A 21314-nucleotide genomic window follows, 5' to 3' on the forward strand; every position below is an offset into this window, starting at 1 on the left:
TGTTTTTCCAAACGTCGTTCTTCACAGCTCTGAGCTCTGTAGATGAGACTTTATTCATCTTCATTGCATTGGGGTGGAGGCACAAACTTCAGACACATTCTCAAAACCAAATTCTCTGTGGAGGCCGATAGGAGTAAAAGACAAAATAGACCTGTTTGATATGGCTTAACATCCCTGCAGTCTTTCACTGTACCTGCACAAGCAGGGAGTTTGCAGTTTTACACACTGAGAACATGATTTCTTTCAAGTGACTGCGAATCTGTCTGATCATTCGGTTCTTCCCACGTGACAAATTTCTGTAAAGAGGTTCTGATGTTTTACTCAACTGTGTGGCGGATACAGCAGCTGTAACAGACTCAAGTCATTCGATGACAAGATTGGTCCTTTGGGTGCCTCTGCTAATCTGACTGGACCATTAATAACCATCAATCAGCTCAGTGAATATATTATTTTTAAAGCAGGCTTCATCTGGCTGATCTGAGGAGCTGATTCTGATTTCTTTGGATTAGTTTTCCTCTAAAATCACATCAATCACATTTTTTGTTGCGATCAATCTTAAAAGCATTTGGTTGTGATGAGTTTGGATCATTATGCATTAGCTGACAATAAAAAAGGAGTTATTATATAAATCAACATTTTTACATTTGAGTATTTAGATGATCTGATGCTCAAGCTTCAGTATTTTCATCATGTATTTGAGATCAGTCCAACAATGATGTTGATGATGTGTTGGTTTATAATGTCAGTCAAATAATCTGGCTTGAGTATGAGAATCCTTCAGTCAACTGTTAAATGGTGTAAGTTATCCTGTAATCAAGTTTTTTAACATTATAAATACCATATCTAGTAGTATAAATACTAAATCTAATAAAATGAGATTTTCTTCATCAACCATATAATCTCAGTCTGTGGCGGTAACTTTTCCACTCTGCCTATTTTATATTCAATCTTAAATCTAAACCTTTTCTCTAAATGTTTGGATGCCTGAGTCATTAGATGTTTAACTGCTTCTTAAATTGGTGTTTCAGTTTATTTCCATACAGTATCTTGGACCTCTGTGTAGAAAATGCTGCACAGGTATCATCTTGATAGTTAACAGCAGTGTCTGTTGTGTTTTCTTGATGAAATGTTCCTGTAAGTCAGCGCCTACTCTGTAGACCAGCTACAGGACACCAGTTAGTCCAGATGCAGCAGGTGCATCTAAATGATTTTAATGTTATTACTGAATATTTATCACCGTCAGAGAAACTGAACAGGATGCACTTTAAACAAACGTGTGGTGGCACTTTAGAAACATGCTTGTGTTTTGGCACAGCAGTGATGTGAGCTGAATGCTAACATCAGGATGCTACCATCCTCATAGTGACCATGCTGTTATTTAGCACTTTAGCATGTTAGCACACTAGCATTTGCTAATTAGCATGAACATAAAAGTGTTGATGCTGATGGAAATGTGATAAGCAGTTTTTTAGTCACAGAGAAAAAGTATTGGGCAGAATTAAATGTTGATCTCACGATGGCACTAAAGGAAATGTCAACATTTGATCTTTATCGACTTCATAAATGTTGAGATATTTGCTGAATTATGGCTAAAAAAACAGGAATTACAATAGAAGAAAATCTGTTTATGTTCTGCCTCAAGTTATTCATCTGTTAAGACTCATCAAACACATTCAGCTCAGACCTCCTGGCTTTTCAGAGACAAGCAGCAGAAATTTTGTGTATCTGCTCTGTTAAAACTGTTCATGCTGCATTCTTCATTAATGAGATTCCATTGAAGTGCGTTGTTCTGTAAATACCTGACAGCTGGGTCTGCGTGTCTTCCTTCCTGCCTACTTCCTGAACAAACAGCTGTAGAACTGACCAGCCACCTGCCTTCTGCTGGTGGTCAGCATTTTAGTATCTTTAAAGCCCTAATCCTCAACTTTACAGTGTCTGTCCTGCACTTTTCAGTCTGACCATGACCACATGACAGCAGATCCATTTGAAAGTGCTGTTTACATGTAAATTTATGTCCACACTAGCATTTTCTTTCTTTTTTCTTCTTTTTTTTTTAAAAGTTGTGTCCACATTTAAACTTGTGCAGCCATGTCAAGGCTGTCAAAGCTGTGCATTACATCACCTGGAGCGGGGTGGGCAGATTTATCCGTTCAGTGGAGTTTTGTCTAAAAACAGTGATTGGTGGGAAACAGCAGCTTATTTCAGAGAGGAAGATGTGTTTTTAAATGTTGTTGGTTTAGTTGGTGCAGCATTTTATCAGGGTTTAAATCGGCAAACTTTCATGCACTGATCCTGCTGAGAGCGGTTTGTATTACTGTTTTTGTTTTCATCCAAAAAATGAATAGTAGTAAAAGAAGGGATGTAAGACAAATTTTAATAGTTAATATCTGTCTAACTTATACATCTCTCAGTACAAATAAAACTTTAAGATTATACATTTATTTCAGTGCAAGTAGGATTTTAATATGTTAGTATTTCTACTCAAATGTAAATATAACAGGGTTAGGAATGAATATGTTGTGTGTGACATTAAATTCAGTGACTAGTTCAATAGGGCCACCTCTTTTTACTGATTACTGTGTCAGTGTCTCTATATCACACTCACACACACACATACACAATGCCATTCAGGTACACAAAGGGAGAAAAGCCCACTGTGGATCTCCCATCAGGCCGAGCTGTGGGAAACACAAAACAGACGCAGCAAATGTGTGCACTCTCATGCATGTGGAAATGCTAACGTGTGTATAATATGAATGCATGTGTGAAAGTTTGCCATGCATGTGCATCAATGGACAGTTTCAGTGTAAAATGTATTAGTATTCAGTGATGGTGTTGGTCTTTCTAAATGTGGTGCCAGTGTATGCTCTCTCTCTCCCTCTCTCTCTCTCTCTCTCTGCAGTTTTTCAACATGCTATCATGTTCCCTGGCCTCTGTGGATGGGTTTATAATTAAATGTGCTCCAGCTCTCTCTAATATGAGTGGTATTTCTGTGATTTAGACTATATGGCACAGATTGATCAGATAAAGAGCCAAAGTCATTTTTTAATGCTAAGCCTATTCACAGTGAGAGCACTGATCCTCTCTCTGCCTGTCTGCATGTCACCCTCTCCCTCTGTTTGTCTCTGGGTCTTTGAATCTTCTTTGAACACTCATATTTTGCTGCTTTTCTTCCCCCTTTTTCACATTAACTCACTAATGGTGCTGTCTGGTCATCGCTGTGTTTCTGTGCTGCACTTCCAGAGATTGCCTGCCAAAAACTCTGTACTTTGGTGTCTTCAGTGTCGATGTAGTTCTCGTGTACGTCCACAGTATAGACAGTGTCCCAGAGCTGTCTTTCTCATCACTGTCTGTTCTTGTTTGAATTTATAGGTGATGTTCAGGGTGGTGTTACTATATTCAGGAAATGTTAAATGCATAGGTTAGTCCTTGTGCAAGTCGATTTTAGACAGAAATGGAAAAGCAAATGGAAAAAGGTTTCACCAGCTGATGGAAACTCAGCAAAAGACCATTTATTTATAAAAATAGTATATATTCCTATATCACTGTAGACAGTTTAAATTACTATTTATGATGCATTTTATATTTGCACAGACATGAGAGAACTGTTCATGAATCCAGGTTTTCCAAGAAGTGGTGCCATATATTAGATATAAAATAAGCCTGTATGGCATCTTTTTTCTTTAGCATGTAAAGGCCTAATGCAGGTTTTTGTGCACGTGAGCATTTTATTTTGATATGAACTGATTTCGTGCACAATCCAGCCAAATATCTGTGACAGATGTTTAATGTGAAGGCTGTTGTAAAGTGTGATGACCTGTCCTTAATACATTGCATATGCGTTGATATACACATGATGGGGGATAATGGTTATAGAAGGAAACTGATTCTGTATGTGTGTGTGTGTGTAACTGTGTGAAGTATTCCAGAACAGCTGAAATGGGATTCTTTGCTCTCTTCTCCTCACCTTTCCTGTCCTGCATTATTCCCCCCTTTATCCCCTCTCCTCTCACTGTCCTTCCCTGCATTAATTTCCCTCTCCTCCTCACCCCTCGTCCCTTCATCTAGTGTCCCTGTCTTCTCCTGCTGAACCCCTGTCCCGCCCTCACCCCCCAGCCCTGTGATAGACAGGGTGTCTTCACCTTGTAACGATCACTGACATCCAATATGTTTGGCTTTGGATCATCCCCTGTGTGTCTATTGTGCTTTCTGTTAAACGCTTTATTGATTAGCCTTGAGTTAATTACAAATTACATCAACCGTGGGCAGAATGAGGTGGCTTGTACATGGTGACTAGATCCATGGAGGAGCTGCACACACCTGCAGGCGTGCATCTCACCCAGGAGGTTACATACCTGATTTCCTGCCTATTAACATCCATGCATTTATGACATTTCACAGCACCTTATCAGCGCGTTAAGGGCATGCAGTATTTTCTGAGCAACTGTAATGAGAGGGGGTAGAATTACAAACCAAGACACTGAACATATGCACCCAGAATACTGAATTCTATCAAGCAAAACTTGGTTCCCCCTATGGAAAATTATGAGACTGTTGCAAATACAGCAGACCTTTGGAGGCTAATGTATTCTGGATTTAAGCTCCACTGTAAAATCCATAACATGCCTGCACCTGACCTGCTCTGCTGCACTGCCAAAAACAAACTCACCTCTGACTGTTGCACTTGCAGCTTATGAAGTTTAATAATAATAATCATCATCATCATCATAATAATAATAATAATTAATAATAATTTTATTATATTATTATAAACGTTGCAACCTGCAACAAGCACTTTTCCCAGCTTTTTTGCTTTTCATGCCGTCTCACTTTCTCTTTGACATTGCCGTGTACTTTGTGCAAAAGGAAAAAGGAGCGAAAAAAATCTTTATCAAATCCCCATTCTGAGGCTTTCAATAAGGCAGGCCATTACCTCACTGGCGCTTTTGTTCGGCCTATACAAGAGAGAACAAAATGGTTATTCAGGAGGACGCTTTAGATTTTTATTGTGGGCTCGCTATTCACAAAGAGCACCGTTATTGTATTAAAAAGAACCATCTGTGGCAGAAACAATGGCTTCAAATTATCTGTGAATACCCAGTGAACAAAATATAAAGCTTTTTCCTGCTCATTATGTGGGCTAAGCTAGGGGGTGGAAGATAGGAGAGGAGAGGCATAGACTTTGCTATAACTGACTTTTGTTGTTCTTGCATGCATTCTTCTCCTTTTTAAATCGGCCCCCTTTTCACATTGTGTGTCGCCATAAACGGCTTTTCTTGTTGCAGGACTAGCTGAGAGAAGACAGCGGAGCTGCAGACAGACAGCGGGGCTTCGCGGGGCTGCACACCGGCCAAAGGGCGCCGGCTCACGGATCGAAACCGCGCGGACTACCGGAGGACGCAACACGCGGAGGGACTGTTTTTACGGCCGGCGTCGGGGAGCTGCGCCCCGGACATGCTGGAGCTGCCTCACCGGAGGAAGCGACGGCAAACAGCCATGGAGGAGGCTGAGCGAAATGGCATCTTGTTTAATTTCTGCCAATCAAGTCGAGAGGAAGACAACTCCCAAACTGGCAGTAAGTTGAAGTGCGGTGGAGAGGAGAAGCCCCGTGTGTGTGTGTGTGTGTGTGTGTGTGTGTGTGTGTGTGTGTGTGTGTGTGTGTGTGTTTGTGTGTGTATGTGTCGGTGTGTATATATTAGTGTGTGTCGGTGTGTGTGTGTTGTGGAATGACACCGCAGAGCTGCACAGACTGCTCAACACACAGGCGTCATGTGTGCAGACACAACACTCATGGAGACTGATCAGCTCTGATCATTTGATTTTTAATTCTGTTCTTCAAAGCTTCAAATCTCAGGCTGTGACATTTGACCCGCAAATTACCCAGAACACCCCGAGCTCTTTTACTTGTATTGATAATCATTTAGAAAAGTATTTAGTTTTGTTATTTTTATTTATTTATTTATTATTATTTTGTACATTTATTTCACTACACTCTTAATGTTTTAAATTATATGAATTACAGATTTCACTGTTCTCACTTTTTCTTTGAGTCTGTTATAATCTGCGTCTGAAAACAGACCTGCCCCAAAATATAATCTCATTTATTTCATTTTTAAATGAATATTTACTAATTTTTCAAAGGAAAATAATGAAATCTAAATTCTACAAAAGCCCCAAGTTAAACAAAACATTTATTTGAAGAATTATTGTTATTATTAAAAAATGAAGAGCAATTTGTTCCACGGTTTTTCGGAAACAGTCGCCGTAGAGATGTTTTCCACTTATTTCCAGGCGGCACTTATTAATATTATGATAAAGGATTTTCTTGCCTGTGTCTCCAGCCGCTGCTACGGCCCCTAGTGGCAAAAATTGACACGTTTATTTCCATTTCACCTGCGATCTGTCTCTCATGGCCACACACAATTGTCGTTTTGATTATTTCTTTGACTTAACTGGCCGATGTCACAGTGATCAGATCATTTTTGTTTTTTCTGAGGCCAGCTCCTGCGCGGCTACGGTTGGACTCGTTTTTCCAGTAACTCAGTCGTTGCTCTTTTTTTTCGTCGCTGGTTTTTTGCAGAGATCATGTCACCTAAATTTGTGCAAGCGCAAATCACAGCGTGCCTCTCGCTATATTTGCTGTATCCATCCCAACCTGGTGTAGCAGGGGCCTTCCAAGTGGGCCGAGGGAGCCGCCCCGCTAGTTTCTCCTGTTCCTTCTTTTTTCCAAACAACGGCTTTAATTCAGGGTGATTGTGGATGCAGGGCCATCCCCGGCTGGCTGGGGCCTGCTTTCAGAGAGCTGCAGGGCCCCGCTGTTCCTTTATTATCATAAGCAGATTAGAGGTAGCGGGGAACACACTCAGATGCAGATAGCAGCCGAGCGGCCCATTTCAACCTTGCATTATAATGGACCGAGCTGCATGTGTCGCCTCTCGCAGCCTATTAAGCACAAGATGAATCTTATGTAAGGTTGCCGGGGCCGGTATAATGAGATCACGGGGGCTCCGCTCCTCCATTTATTATCAAATGACTAAAACAAAATAATAAGGCTTGATCTATTCACTTTCAATTATAATTTAATCTGGAGACACGCATTTAAATTAAATTATTTCAGGTGTATGTACTTGATCTATCTTTAATTATCGGGGTTGTCTGGCGCGCAGATGCAGACATGTGTGGTTGTGTTGTGTCTCAGTACCTTTCAGGCCGATGCTGTTGTTGTCTGAATATATCTAAGAATATTCTTAGCATTTTTATGAATTTAACACAACATCTGAAAACAGACTCGTCACTTTGAGAAAACCCTGTGCAGGCTTTTGGAGCTGGGTGTAGTTCTCCGTGTGTCCAGTAGGCGGCGCTGGTGCCACGCAGCAGGACGTTTTGCCCTCTCAGGGAGGTTCAGGAGAAAAGCAAAACAAGTGGCACCAACACTCCCAACCTCGACAAACTTTATTGCTTTGGGGCCATAAAACTGGACTGTGTGTCTTTAATCTGTGTGGACTGTGTAATCCCGGTCTCACCTTCTAGTTAGCACAATCTGGCGGCTTTGGTTTGAGCAGGACTAAAGTGAAGCAGGTGGAGGCCACTTTCCATTCACGCACCGGCTGACACGCTTGTTCAGGCTCATGTCAATGAGCAAACACACTTTATCTTAAATATTCCTCACCTTTATTCCTCCTCCCCTCGTGTCCCCGGTAGGCCGTGTCCTCCCCACCACAAAGCCCGAGCAGCAGCAGCTCTGTGGCGGTGGAAGTGGAGTGGAGTTGACTCTTTGTGTGGACAGATGTAGCGACAACATCCCAAACAAAAAGCGCTTATTTGTGCTGAGATGAGCCCGTCTGCCTTCTGTGTGTTGGCATTCAACTTCACTAAACAAAGAGACTGAGGGAAACATCTTGGATTACCTTTCCTCTTTTCAAGCTAAAACCAGCCGTAGCCCCCCCCCCCCCCCCCCCTCACACACACACACACACACACACACACACACACACACAGTCACACCACCGCCATTCACTGCTTTGAGTTCACTAACAAAGTTTATTTAAGTGTTGTTGTGTTATTGGGGCGGTAAGTGGAGGAATTAGTGACTTTTTGGTTTGGAACAACAGCAGTGTCACTGGCTGTGACTGTCAAAGCTGTTTCCACCTGTCAGGCCTACTGACATTTATTTATCATTTATCATCGGATTCTCTGCTTGTGGCCTGTAGTGTTAGAATTTTCTGCTCCACGTTTCATTAGAGAACAAACTCAAATCTTTAATAATCGACATATTTATTCGAAAATCTTAGGCGTTTTTTAAAATTTGTCAGGAAAGTTTTTGTCCAACACTTTAAATGATTTGCTCACAACAACCATCAAACCCCTGCGAGTCTCTCTCCCTCTAATGTGGGAAAGTGATCACACAGTGCCAGAATATATTTATACATTCCCAGAGAAATATCTCCATCAGCCTGGAAATAGTAAATATGTTCTGTGTATTGGCTCATACGGGCAGCCTGAGTGTGCGTGTTCTGCGTGTGTGTTTCGGGGCAGTGCAGACCCCGCCTCTTTATGCTAATTAAGGTCTCCCATTGGTGTGTCAGGGGAGCAGGCCGGCTCTGATTGGCCAGGTCGAAGCCATTTATTCTCTGACAGACCCGTCACATGAATGGTTGTCTATTAACTTGTTCAAAAACTATCTGGAGTTGTCAAGGCTCAGGCGGACACAGGCGAAAAAGTACAGTTTGTTGATGCTTTTTCGGAGAAGCGACGGGAGAAGTTTTGTGGACACAACATAGCAGGGACCTATTGGGAGCAGCCTCTGTCACACACACTCACACACACGCTGACACACACTGAGAGGGAGAGAGGGAGAGCGTGTGCAGACGCGGCTCGCTGCTTGTTGTTTTTGTCCAGAGAAAAGTTGCAGAGAAAGTCGGCAGGTACCTGAAGGCTGCAGCCTGCGCCCCTCGCTGTCCTACCTCTGGCTCCTGGAGTTTGGCTCTCTGGTGTTTTCTTCCTCTGCTCAGGAGCTCCAACTAAAAGCTGTTCATCATGTATAACATGATGGAAACTGAACTGAAGCCCCCTGCTCCCCAGACCAACACGGGGGGCACTGGCAACACCAACACGTCCGGTACCGGCACCAACCAGAAAAACAGCCCTGAGCGGGTCAAAAGACCCATGAACGCGTTCATGGTGTGGTCCCGGGGCCAGAGGAGGAAGATGGCGCAAGAAAATCCCAAAATGCACAACTCGGAGATAAGCAAGAGACTCGGCGCCGAGTGGAAACTTCTGTCGGAGAGCGAGAAGAGACCTTTCATCGACGAAGCCAAGAGGCTGCGGGCCCTGCACATGAAGGAGCATCCGGATTACAAATACCGGCCCCGGCGGAAAACCAAGACCCTGATGAAGAAGGACAAGTACACCTTGCCCGGCGGGCTGCTGGCTCCCGGAGGAAACGGGATGGGAACTGGGGTCGGTGTAGGGGTGGGGGCCGGACTGGGCGGTGGGGTGAACCAGCGGATGGACAGCTATGCGGCGCACATGAACGGCTGGACCAACGGCGGCTACGGCATGATGCAGGACCAGCTGAGCTACCAGCACCCGGGGCTGAACGCGCACAACCCGAGCCAGATGCAGTCCATGCACCGCTACGACATGAGCGCCCTGCAGTACAACACCATGACCAGCTCCCAGAGCTACATGAACGGCTCCCCGACATACTCCATGTCTTACTCCCAGCAAACCACGCCGGGGATGACCGCCCTGGGCTCCATGGGGCCCTCCTCGGTGGTGAAGTCCGAGTCCAGCAGCTCCAGCCCGCCCGTCGTCACCTCGTCGTCCCACCGGGCCGCCCCGGGCTGCCAAAGCGGAGATCTGAGGGACATGATCAGCATGTACCTGCCCGGGGCGGAGGTCAGCGAGCAGAGCGCCCAGACCAGGCTACACATGTCCGGGCACTACCAGAGCACCGTGCCCGGGACGACGATCAACGGCACGCTGCCGCTAACACACATGTAAGAGACACAGAGCAGAGAAAGAAAAGAACTTTTATAAGAGAAACTGTGGACTACTTAACGTCGGACTATTTTTGTACAGAAAAATTTCGGGGTGGGAAAAGTTGTATAGAAGTCTCCGGGAAAAGGACACGACTCTTTTTTTTTCTTTCATTTGATTCTGAGGAAGCTCCAGAGGAGCGGTAGGAGATCCGTCTTCACTGGTGGACGAAGTTTGGAAAACTAGAAAGTGGGAGTCGCAATCAAATGTTTTATTATTGCAAACACCTTTTGTACAGTATTTATCAAAGAAACATTACAATCAGATGAAAAGGTTTGTTAAACTGCAAGAGGTTGCGCTTTTTCTTTCTTTTTTATATAAAGCAGCACCAGTTCTGCAGAAAATATTAAAAGTGAAAAATGGTAGAACTGGAATAATATGGGAGCGATCAATGACGCTCCTTTATTACTGCAAACATTGGAAAGAAAAGGGACAAAAAACGAAGCAGGTAATGGTTTTGTTTTTGCATTTAAGGTCAACATTACTAAACATTTTCATTTCTTTTAAAAAACAGATACGACACTTTTTTCTCGCATACAGCTTAAAATCTAGGTTGTTAATTTATATTTCCGTCTCCCACTTTTCATCTGTTAGAGGTATGACGCTTGTGCTCTTTCTTTTCTAATTGATTTGTACAATTTCTGTATATTTACTGTGATATTTTAAGTTTTTATTTCAAAATTCATTCCCGTAGTTGTATTTTAAAAATTGTGGCCTGTACACAGAAGCCAACCACTCCATGTATATATATACCGGACTAATACCATCCTTATAACAGTTACGATTTCAGCTGAGTATATTTTTTTTCCATATGCAGTTTGAAATGAATAAATTTTGGAAATTTGGATACTTGAAATTGTTTGAGTTTTGATTTGATTTCTCTCAGTGACTGTGTGTGTGCAGGCACTCATCACATGTTGAGTTGTCATCTGTCTTTCTGTTCATTATTGACTGTAAATTGACCAATAATCAATACTATTATTATTATGATTAGAATTTTATCAATATGACACTTCATTTAACAGATATGAGAGTTTAGGGGGAACGTTCGTCTTTTGAACTCCTGATCAAATAACTTGTGCGTCGTGGTTAATCACGTTTCTATTTTCTAGCTCCTGCCGGTGGCCCCATGAAGCCAAAGTTTGTTGCCAGTTTCCTAAAAAGGGGGAAGATTTTTCCACCAAAATGTCCAACGTCCTCAGGTATAGACTGTTATTTCTCCTCTTTTCTAAGAACACACAGACTAATGAGCTGTGCTGCTGAGGCCCTATTTGTTTGAATCAGTTTCACACTACACTCATATGAGGGATGTGGGGCCTGCTTTTGAATGACACACACGACTGATATAATGAGACAGTGCTGATGCCAGTATCTTGTTCATACAGGCATAAATCAGATTTATTAGCCTCTTGCACAGTTATTGTAGCTTTGTGTAAACTGACAGCAGACTTTGCAGGCTTTTGATTCTCTGACACTTGGCTGTAGCAGCAGCACATGTGGATATTTATGAGTATTTGCAGCAGCCTAATCTTGTAGGCTCAGGCCTTGTGTCGTGCTCTAACGTCTCCTCTTGTTGTCTGAGTTGCTCTGACACGCTGTGCCCGTTTTAGACGCTTTTTCTGCAGTTTGTTTCCCTTCGAATCACGGAGTTCAATTATCAGTCAGATCTGAGCCCTCCTGAAAACCAGTCCAGATGCCTGTTCTCTCGCCGTGTAAAGCTCCATATACAGTCTCGAGTGTGGCCATTTTAATCTAATGTTTAATCACACGGGCCCTGCTGCTTCCCGTTAACCCCGGTTCTCACGGTTCAAGCTCTCCGGTGACTGTCGGTACACACTTTACTGCGTTACAAAAACACGACGCCGGTTCCTAAAATGTTCCCATGCACCTCTGTGCCAGTCAGGGCCCCCTCCCCTTTATAATCCTTATGATGAGCTAACAGCTCACTGTGAATTTAACTAACGGTTTTAAATCTGGGGGGACTCTCTGTGTCTGTGTGTGTGTGTGTGTGTGTGTGTGTGTGATTAGGGCCGTTGTGTCTTGCAGGCTGGGTCCCGGGGGAGCGGAGCTCACATTAAGCGGCAGATGAATATTTGAAGAGGTCCCTCGGTATTTATCCGTCCACTCCTCTCTCCCTCTCTCAGTCGGGCCTTCGAGAGGTCAGCGGATCGCTGGGTGCCACATTCATTATTGATCCGAGCAGCGGAATCGGTTGTAACAGCCGGTGATAAACAAATGATTTTTAAAAGCTGGGACGAGAGCAGACGCATTAAGTGTTTTTCCGCCTCCCGTGCACACCGGGCCCCTGCAGGCCCCAAGGCCCCCGCGAAACGATCACTTGTTCCCGAGTGAGCGCTGAGCTTTGATGTGGTGGAAAAGCTTTTTGAATTGGTGCACAGAGCAGTATTTGAAGATCGACTTACATTTCGTGTGCATCATAAAGAGCTGCGGCTTATTTGTAAAGGCTGCACAGACGGAGGAGCCACGATCAGCCAGGCTGCGTTTAAACCCGAAAACAAAACCTGAGCACAGGCCCGTTCCTGTCTCAGCTGCACATCTGAGCCGGATGACACTTTTGTTTGGACGGGAGGTTTTATAGCAGTAAAATCCGAGAATGCATTTAATTTTTTACCCCTTTTTAAAAAGCCTTTCCTGATATGTCAAAGCCGCTCAGGTCTGCATATAAAAGGCTTTGTGTTCCCATGTGAGTGAGGCCAAGCACCAAACTAGGACACGGTAAATGTTCACTCTGAAAACACTGATATCGGCCTATCTCGGTAGAAAAATATTAGCCCGCATTGGACCATGTGCCTTCCCCAGTGTGATTTCATCTCGGAGACGCTGCTGTTCAAACATTTATTTCTAAAGGCGCTGCAGAGCCCGAGCTGAGCCGCCGGTGTCCAAAATGTTACACCTCGTACGGCGATAATGCGTCGATGTCCTCGGGTTTAATCAAAGGTGCTGCTGGGGGTGGCAGTGTTTCCTGATTATACACAAACCGAAAAGTAAAATATAAACTGCTGGAACCAGAGTGTGACACCAGGTGTGTTTTGTGTGATATAGGTGGAAGCAAGGAGGAGGCCCGGTAGAGGTGCTTCCCTCCATCCGTCCATCCATCCATCCATCCATCCACCCATCCATCCATCCATCCACCCATCCACCCATCCATCCACCCATCCATCCCTCTCCCCCCTGTTGTTTGCGTGCAGTCTGGCTGTCGCGGCTCGGGGATATTTGGACTGCAACAGGTGGTAAGCGCGCGCTCCTCTGCCTTTTTTCTTGGCCCGGTTAAAAAAGGAGCCAGATGTTATCTCTAATAACCTGGTATCTACAGCTCGGGCCTCCAGCTTTCAGCTGGCCTGTATCACAATATTGATGTAGATATTAAAATGATCACAGGCGACAAGAAGTTCTGAAAAAATCCCAGTTTCTGTGAGCACAGCGGGCGGTGAACGGTTTTGATTCAGGCCTCAGATAGAAGCTAAAATAATTTAGTAAAATTCAAAATAATAATAATAACGGGGACGCTGTTAGGTGTGTCGGTCCACAGCTTTTACTGGCCGCTTTCCAGATCCTGTGTTTGTTGTTCAGATTATAAGGTTTTTAAAATTAGGTCAAATGAACCCCCCCCCCCCCCCCCCCCCCCCCCCCCTCACACACACACACACACACACACACACACACACAAACAAAACGGGCTTAGTGTCCTGTAATCCCACAAGAGCCACTTTCCCTTTTCACCACGTTGCGGATAATGAGGAGGGGGGCATGACGTCACACGAAGCTTCGACTCCGGCACGTCTGTATGTGCGTGTTTGTGTCACATTGTTTACTCCTGTAAATATGTTGTTTTATAGTAATGAGCGGTTCCATTGTCATTATGGGTCTGACAGAAATCCACACCGGCCTGCTGGAGCTGCACTCTATCAAATGTGTTATCATAAAGTCACTCTATGAAAACTGTAATTCAGTACAATCCAACAGGCACAGCATGTTGTCACTTCCCTCTTGATAATAGGGAAGAGGAGGGTATTTATTTTTACCTGTTATGATTAAATTCACTCTCTGTTTTATTGGCCCAGAAACATTATGGGAATCAAAGCCATGGCTGCAGACTGGCCTTTACAGCCCATGTACTTTGACACTGTGGTTTTGAACAAAGTTACTAAATCCTCCCCTCACAAAGCGAAATTTTTTATTTAAAAAAAAAAAAGAATCATCTGTAATGTTTTTGTTCTTCTCTTTGTCTTGTCTCTAATAATCTGCATTTTTTAAGGCTGCCTGACATCTCTGCCTTCCTCAGAGAGAGAAACTGAATTTTTGAAAAGTAAAACTGTCAGAGCAAAGCTGCCATGTGTTTGAGTGTGTGTGTGTGTGTGTGTGTATGGAGCATACAGGGACTGAATGGCAGCCAGTAGCCTGCTGATCTAGCGCAGGTGCAGGGAAGAGAAGCGGGTGGTGTGTGTGTGTGTGTGTGGAGGGAGTTTACTCTCACTCGCACACTCACGCTCACACTCACACTCTTCCATTGAATAGGACCACACACTGACACAGACCAGCATGCCATCAGCCTCGCGCTGCTCTCGGCCTGCATTCTCTGAGGCTCGAGGCCTCTGCGACACCCAGCATCCCTCCACCACCACCACCACCCTGCCCCCTCCCTCAGCAGGTCACCAGCGGCTCTAGCTCCATTTATCATTTCTGCTCATTGATGCTGACAGCTTTACAGAGTGGCATCATTAAAGGAATGCGCAGTTTGGGCTGGATCACCAACAACAAATTTGTCACTTTATTTTTAATGTAACTGTAGTGCAGCCGTTTGAGGGTTTGTGGTTTTGGTGCGTAGAAATTTCCTGTGTTCAATAACAGACCTGGTTTAATGTAATATCAAACACTTTCCGCCTTTTACTACTGTTGTGCATTCATCACCAACTGTCCATCATGACTGACTCATGTCATGTCTGATAATTGTGCTCCACTGACTGTTGGAAAATAACTTCACATATTGCTGCACTTTGCTGAGCCCGTTAGGTGGACAGTGTATTTATAGTGTCCAAAGAGTAAATGTCTCCTGTCTTGGTTTGAGTTGACTTTCAAATATAGTTTTTACTCCTGTGCTAACACATGGCTGCCCTGCTTCTAAATGAGATTAGCATAGGCCCAGAGAAAGTGGAAGGAAGGAGGGGGGAGGGGAAGGAGGGGGGGTGAAAGAGGAGAGACAGAGCGATGTCTGGGGGCTGGAGGGGGATTTCTCTCTGAGAAGAGCTGACAAACAACAATGTAAGGCCTGTTGTACTGTAGCCTGACTGGGGACTCCTAAAGCTGATCTGAGAACAGGGTCACTAATAAATCAGTTCAGCTCATTAACCTAAAACTGGTCTTAGTCCCTGTGTTACAGCCTTAACCTTAAGCATTTTTAATAAACAGTAAAGGCCCAAATGTTTAACTGTTCAATGCAGCTTGTGTTGTTTTTGCTTTGTATCTAAAAACACTGTATACACCAGATCCATGAAATGAGCGTTTACACACTGAAACGGAAACACTTCACAGTGATCGCTGCTGGTTTTCATTGCTGTTATTCGCACAAACTCATTTTCCAAAAAACGGAAAAGTGTGTGTCGAGATGCGCTTTGTTTTATACGAACTAATCGAGTTAATACAGACATAATGACAGTATAACGGCGCGCTAATTGGCCTTTTTCCTTCACAACAATGCTCCCAGATCAGCATCTCTTTATTATTTAATAACGTCAAACGCTTGGCTGGCTGCTGAGCTGCTGAGCTGCTGCTGGAGAGCGGACAATGCTCCTCCAGTTCCGGAGCTTCACTCCTCAAATATATGGTCAGTGCAGAAACATGCAGGGCGAGCAGAGGACGCAGTGCCAGCAGGGTGAGCAGATGGAGGGTGGGACGGCGCCGGAGCCCGTTTTATGTTAAAACTATCAGTCTGCAAGTCAAATCAAAGTAAAGACAGTTTCCACTTTAATTCCTGTTGGGGTTTTCGACTCTAAGGCGCATTGACGCAGCTCGAAGCAACAGGTGACTGTGGGATCGGCCCAGCAGTGAAAGTGCTGCATGCTCCGCTGGGCTTCCGTTGTCCGGAAATCTGGGGACTGTGTTTTACTGATGTCGTCAGTCCTCGGGCCTGGACAGGGGGAGGAAGAGTGGGAGGGAAGCAAAAAGAAAAAGATCAAGTCCAACACTTTCTTCAGTCAACATACATCAGTGCACATTTGGGATACAAGGAAACGCCTGAAATAGCAGAGAGCAATCAAGCAAAACCAATTAAACAGTGTAATAGGCTGACACCAAAAATAAAAAGAGTACTAGTCTATAAGAATCTTAGTTAGAAGCCCAGCACCGCTGAGCCGAAATCAAACATATTCTGCGTTTTTTTTTCTGGCGTAAAAGCAGAACAGGAGCAGGTTTCCCGGCTGACTGCCACCCATGGCCGGCTCAAGTCGCCTGTCGGGGGCGGGAGGGGGGAGGGATGAGGTCGGAGGGGATGTCTGGTGGAAACAACGAGCCGTTGCTGAATCCACCTAGTCTAGAAAAGAAAGAAAGGAGGAAACTGCGGCTTCGCATCAAATTCCACTTGTCAGTTGCAGATTTCGGGCCCAGTTGGCCGTGAGGCTGCGGAGCTGCAGCACCGGGCCCGGTCAGATTCGGCACCGTCACTTGTTGAATCGGGGCCGATTTTGAAACGAAACATAAATAAATGAGGCTGATGTTCGTTACACTATTTAGCAAAAGAATTATGGCCCCCAGGCAACCTGCAACAAAAACCTTCACGCTGTATCACTGGAAAATAAAATGTTTTGTTCCGTCGTTGTGCCATTTCTGAAACTACTGAAACTTTAGGACCTGTTTGAGAACGAAAAATCCGATTGATTTGAGAGTGAGAATATTTTTGGGTCTTACGCACAGAAAAGATTTCTTTGAGCTCCAGGTTAATTCTATTTACCTTGTGTCAGAGTGGACTTTTGATCTAAAATGCGTTTTATAATTTCACTGATACAATCTAGTGTGTTTGTGGCTGCACCGCTGAGCTGCAGGCAGTTTGTAGGCTCCTGATAGAGAAGGCTGTTGAGCTGATGGGCCTGAATCATCATTAACAAGCCAACAGACACAGGACCCCCCCCCCCCTCATTTCCCAGCATAGACACTAACCTCTTTCACTCCATCATCAGCCTGATTCTCTCCCTCCACAGACTCATACAACAGCACAGGCCATTGTTCCCGCCCTCCCTCCCTCTGCATGGCCCCCGACCCAACTGTTGACCAACAACTCCACTCGCACATTAAAAAGGGTGAGGGTGGGGGGTTGACGATGGAGAGTTTTCCTATTTTAGAATATGACACATCCAGAAATACGGCTTTAGACTGGATGAGAATTGTAGCGAAACAGACGCAGCATGACAGGTTATAAAAAAAATAATAATAATAATATAATAGTAAAATATATATATAGATAGATAATTATAAACAAAAACGTAAACGCCGAACTTCAAAAGAAAATACAGCAAAAATAAACAACTTTAGTTTTAAATAATATTGTACAAACAGTTGGATGTACGTTTAGCCTGTGCTGTTTTTCAGAATAAAAGCTTTAAAGCTTTAGCAATAGTGTCTATTAAAAAAAAAGGGGGGGGGGGGTCGCGTGCCTTTCTAGCCCTCGGGGAGATGCGCGACACTTCTGATAAATATGCGTGTGCGCATGTTACTGCGTCTTTACAATAACATTGATTGTTTATCAGATCACGTGATATGGATAATGGACTTGATGAAAACTTCTTTATGAATCCTTATGTAGTTTTCTTATACTCAATGTTTAACACTGGACAAAAATATTTCAATATCTGCCCATATTAAAACTAAAAAGTAGAAGTGGCAGCACACAACCTAAGCTTTGATAAAACAGCTGATGTCTGAACTGTATTAATTCAAAAATATTTATGAGCAATTTTCATAATTAGTGACATAATAAAACAACCTAGAGTTTGTTTTATGAGCGGTTAAGATCACTTAGTGTTTGGGTTTGGTACCTTAAGGATTTTTTTCTTTGATCTGTATAATGAGTAGGTTCAGGGGCTGTGGCTCAGGAGGTAGAGCAGGTCGTCCGTTAACCAAAGGGCCAGTGGTTCAATCCCTGACTTCTGAGTTCTTGTCTTTGGGCAAGACACTGAAGTTGGTGAAGTGTATGTGACTGCCAGGAAAGTGTCTTGCATGGCACTGTAATAATGAGAAACAGTATATGTTTCTTTTAGTGCACTTGAGTATAGAATCATGATATACAAGATAGTTTGCATTATAGAAATGAGCTTACAGGGGTCTTTATTGTCACCACAATTAAAAATACTTTACCCCAGCGGTCACCAAGCCTGTTCCTCAAGGGCCGCTCCCCTGCTTTACCTGGATCAGGTGTGTTCAGCCCATCAGAAACTGGAAGGGAAAAAACAAGCAGGACAGTAGCTCACCAGGACCAGGGTTGGTGACCCCTGGTTTAAACACTCCGGAGTTTAACTGGTATTGATGACATGTTTATACGACTGTAGTTTGTTGAACTGTAGCTGTCATCTGATCTAAATTCACTTAAACTACTAACCCACAGTTACTAACGTGCCTGCACTCATTTGTTGCTATCAGTGCTCTCTTCAGTTCAGACTTTAGGTCAGGCTAATGCCGCTGACCAGGCAAATTTAAAAGTGGCCACATTAAAAGTGTTTTAAAGTCAATTGGATTTCCACGATTTTTTTAAATACACCTCCAGGACAAGATGCTGGTTTAAGACAAGGCTTACATTACACAGTTTCATAGAGTTTAACGTAGCTGTTCATCGCCATCAACATGACAGCAACTTCACAGCCCCACTGATATTTTCTTCACTTCTCTCTTCAAGCATCTGCACATCAGATAAATTCACCCGTGCTCGCTGGATGAAAGCAGCTCTTAGACGTCACTGTTGCCAGATGTTTTGATGTAACAGGCCTCAGTAACAGACAAATACTGCTGCATTTAGACCCTTCAGTGGAGAGATACTGGGCGGCTCTAACAAATCATGCTGACACACAGAACATCAGTCCAGATTACATCCCTCAATGTGGAAACACCATATCTCTTTCAGTAGTGAATTATTCATCTGACCTGAGAACCTCTGCTGCTTTACTGGCATTGTATTCTACTTGTTGGCTAAATGAACTGTCATCTCCAACAAGCATTTTTAAATGTCCTTTCTTACTTGCTAATTTCTTCGCTCAAATATAGAAAACTAACCAAATATAATTAGAGTTTTAGAGAAGAATGCTGTTTTTTTTATAAGCCACACCTATAGCAGAGGTGAAAATGACCCTGATACCAACGGCGCCTGTCACGAATCATTAGCAGTACTTAACATTTTAACAGCAAGGCTAATAAAAGCTGTTAACATGATAATTTTACTGACATGATTAATCTTTAAGATGATAATAATGCTACAACAATATCATAATTAACACTGCAATGTAATTAGACATCTTGTCATCCTACAGATTATGCTGTATCTCACATCTGTAATCTAACAGAGGGCTCATTTAGTCACTTACTGCCTATACATCAGTTTGTTTTGACTGGTTCAGACAGTGCTGGGGTGGATTTAAATCAGGCACTTATGGAATAGTGTGTTCACATATAACCTGCTCCTTGTCTTCAGAGATACAGTTACAGGACAATCACAACTGAACCCTGGTGAAAATCTTATCTTTGCATTTTCGCTAAAAAATGAAAACACTTCGTTGATCCATCTGTCTTTAGTTCTGCATTTGTTCAGCTCTGACTGCATAAAGAGCAATTTTCTTTTATTATGCGTAAAACTCTGTTCCCAGTCGATCGCACTGCACTGCAGTGTAGATTTCGATTGATTGCATCAGTCACTATCGGCCTATTCTGGAGCTGGTGACTCCGAGGTCTCCCTCTCTCTCCCTCTCTGACAGAAGCTGTTGTTGGATGGAAGAGTGGCCTCTTTCAGTGTGGATGTCCCCTCGGGGCCAACTGGGAGAGATAATCAGACAGGACAGTTACAGACAGACAGGCAGATGCAGTAGACATTTCTGTTTCTCTCTAACTCAGACCAAGGCACATTTGGAAGATTTTCAGATGGCCATTTGTTACTTTCTACAAGTTTTGAATTCACTTTTGCACAATTATGACCATTAATCCTTAAAAATTATTTTTTTCCCCTCATTCTCCAACCTCTAAGGTTTTAAATCCTGTCAACGGGGATGGTAAATATTCCAGTGCAGCACAATGAGTAACACTTGGCAAAACCATCAAAACACCTTTTAGATAAGAATAGATTTGAAGTTTACTATGAGAAAATGTGCTGCAATAGAAAGTCATGGTACGGTGCATAAAATAGCAGTGAACTGTTGTTACTGTAACATTCATATTAAACATACACCAGTCATTGAGTCTATCAGGAAAATTGTTGACTGGTAGTGTATATATTTGGAAATCAGTTATAGTTATATATGAGAATATCTGTGCACTTCATAAGGTTTTAAACTCACTCTTATGCTGAAAGGGATAGTTGTTATTTATTGTCACATGTATTAAAGTGTATACAGCGATTTATAGGAACGACCTTAGTCTTCTGGCCCAGACTCCTAAATGAACGCTATTTGACAGAGTATAGCCCCTGAATAATCCTGAAATCAACAGTCAAACGTGATGCGGACCTAATATTCAATCTCACATAGAAAGTCTGTTCAGGGAGACCAAACATTTCTGTAGATGACGGTAAGTGTGCTGTTAAATTCTGCGTCACAAGACTGAACAGCTGATTTTTCTGATTTGTTTGTTGGGTAGCATTTCCTACGCAGACCTCCCTGACAATCCAACATTCAATACTAGCTCAATATTGTTATAATTTTGTTTTTTGTTGTCTGAAAAAAAAAAAGCTTGATCTTTCTTAGAGCTCTTATTCCAAGAGATTGCGTATTGAGCCTCACCTCTGGAAGTTTCCATCACAGCGTTTCTCAGTGCACCTGTACGTGTGTGTGGGAGGGAGAGGGAGAGAGTGACATGGCAAATATAGGGCAGGGAGAGAGGGAGAGGGAGACAGGTCTGGCCCGGGTTGGTTGGGTTGGGCAGGTCAGCGCAGCAGCATTTGATTGTAAATAAGAGAGGAGTCAGTTCACACGCCGATCGAGTGACTGCCGGGAACAAGCGAGCCATTTGAATCAGGTGGCTATCTCCCTATCTGAGAGATCAGAGCCCCGTCACCCCCCCACGCCTGC

At 43.5% G+C, this 21314-nt stretch overlaps 1 protein-coding gene and 2 long non-coding RNA genes across 4 annotated transcripts in view; 2 read left to right on the forward strand and 1 right to left on the reverse strand.

The window, feature by feature from the left end:
* The window catches only part of LOC113140055 (uncharacterized), a 68774-nt gene that overhangs the window by 23377 nt on the left and 24083 nt on the right, over positions 1 to 21314 (forward strand). The window contains exons 2-3 of one of the 2 annotated variants that reach the window (XR_003296618.1): positions 5286 to 5575; positions 11154 to 11243. This is a non-coding gene — a long non-coding RNA (uncharacterized LOC113140055). The remainder of the gene's footprint in view (positions 1 to 5285; positions 5576 to 11153; positions 11244 to 21314) is intronic. The other variant, XR_003296617.1, reaches the window with a different exon arrangement.
* On the forward strand, positions 8655 to 10825 carry sox2 (SRY-box transcription factor 2). The gene has a single exon (XM_026323783.1). The coding sequence runs from the start codon at positions 9037 to 9039 to the stop codon at positions 10003 to 10005; it is 969 nt and encodes a 322-aa protein (XP_026179568.1). The 5' UTR covers positions 8655 to 9036; the 3' UTR covers positions 10006 to 10825.
* Positions 15941 to 18893, reverse strand: LOC113140056 (uncharacterized). The gene is made up of 3 exons (XR_003296619.1): positions 18406 to 18893; positions 18087 to 18273; positions 15941 to 16186 (listed from the first exon to the last, which is right to left on the reverse strand). It is a non-coding gene; the product is annotated as an uncharacterized LOC113140056 (long non-coding RNA).

Source organism: Mastacembelus armatus, chromosome 4 (genome assembly GCF_900324485.2).
Source record: "Mastacembelus armatus chromosome 4, fMasArm1.2, whole genome shotgun sequence".
NCBI classification, from domain to species: domain Eukaryota; kingdom Metazoa; phylum Chordata; class Actinopteri; order Synbranchiformes; family Mastacembelidae; genus Mastacembelus; species Mastacembelus armatus.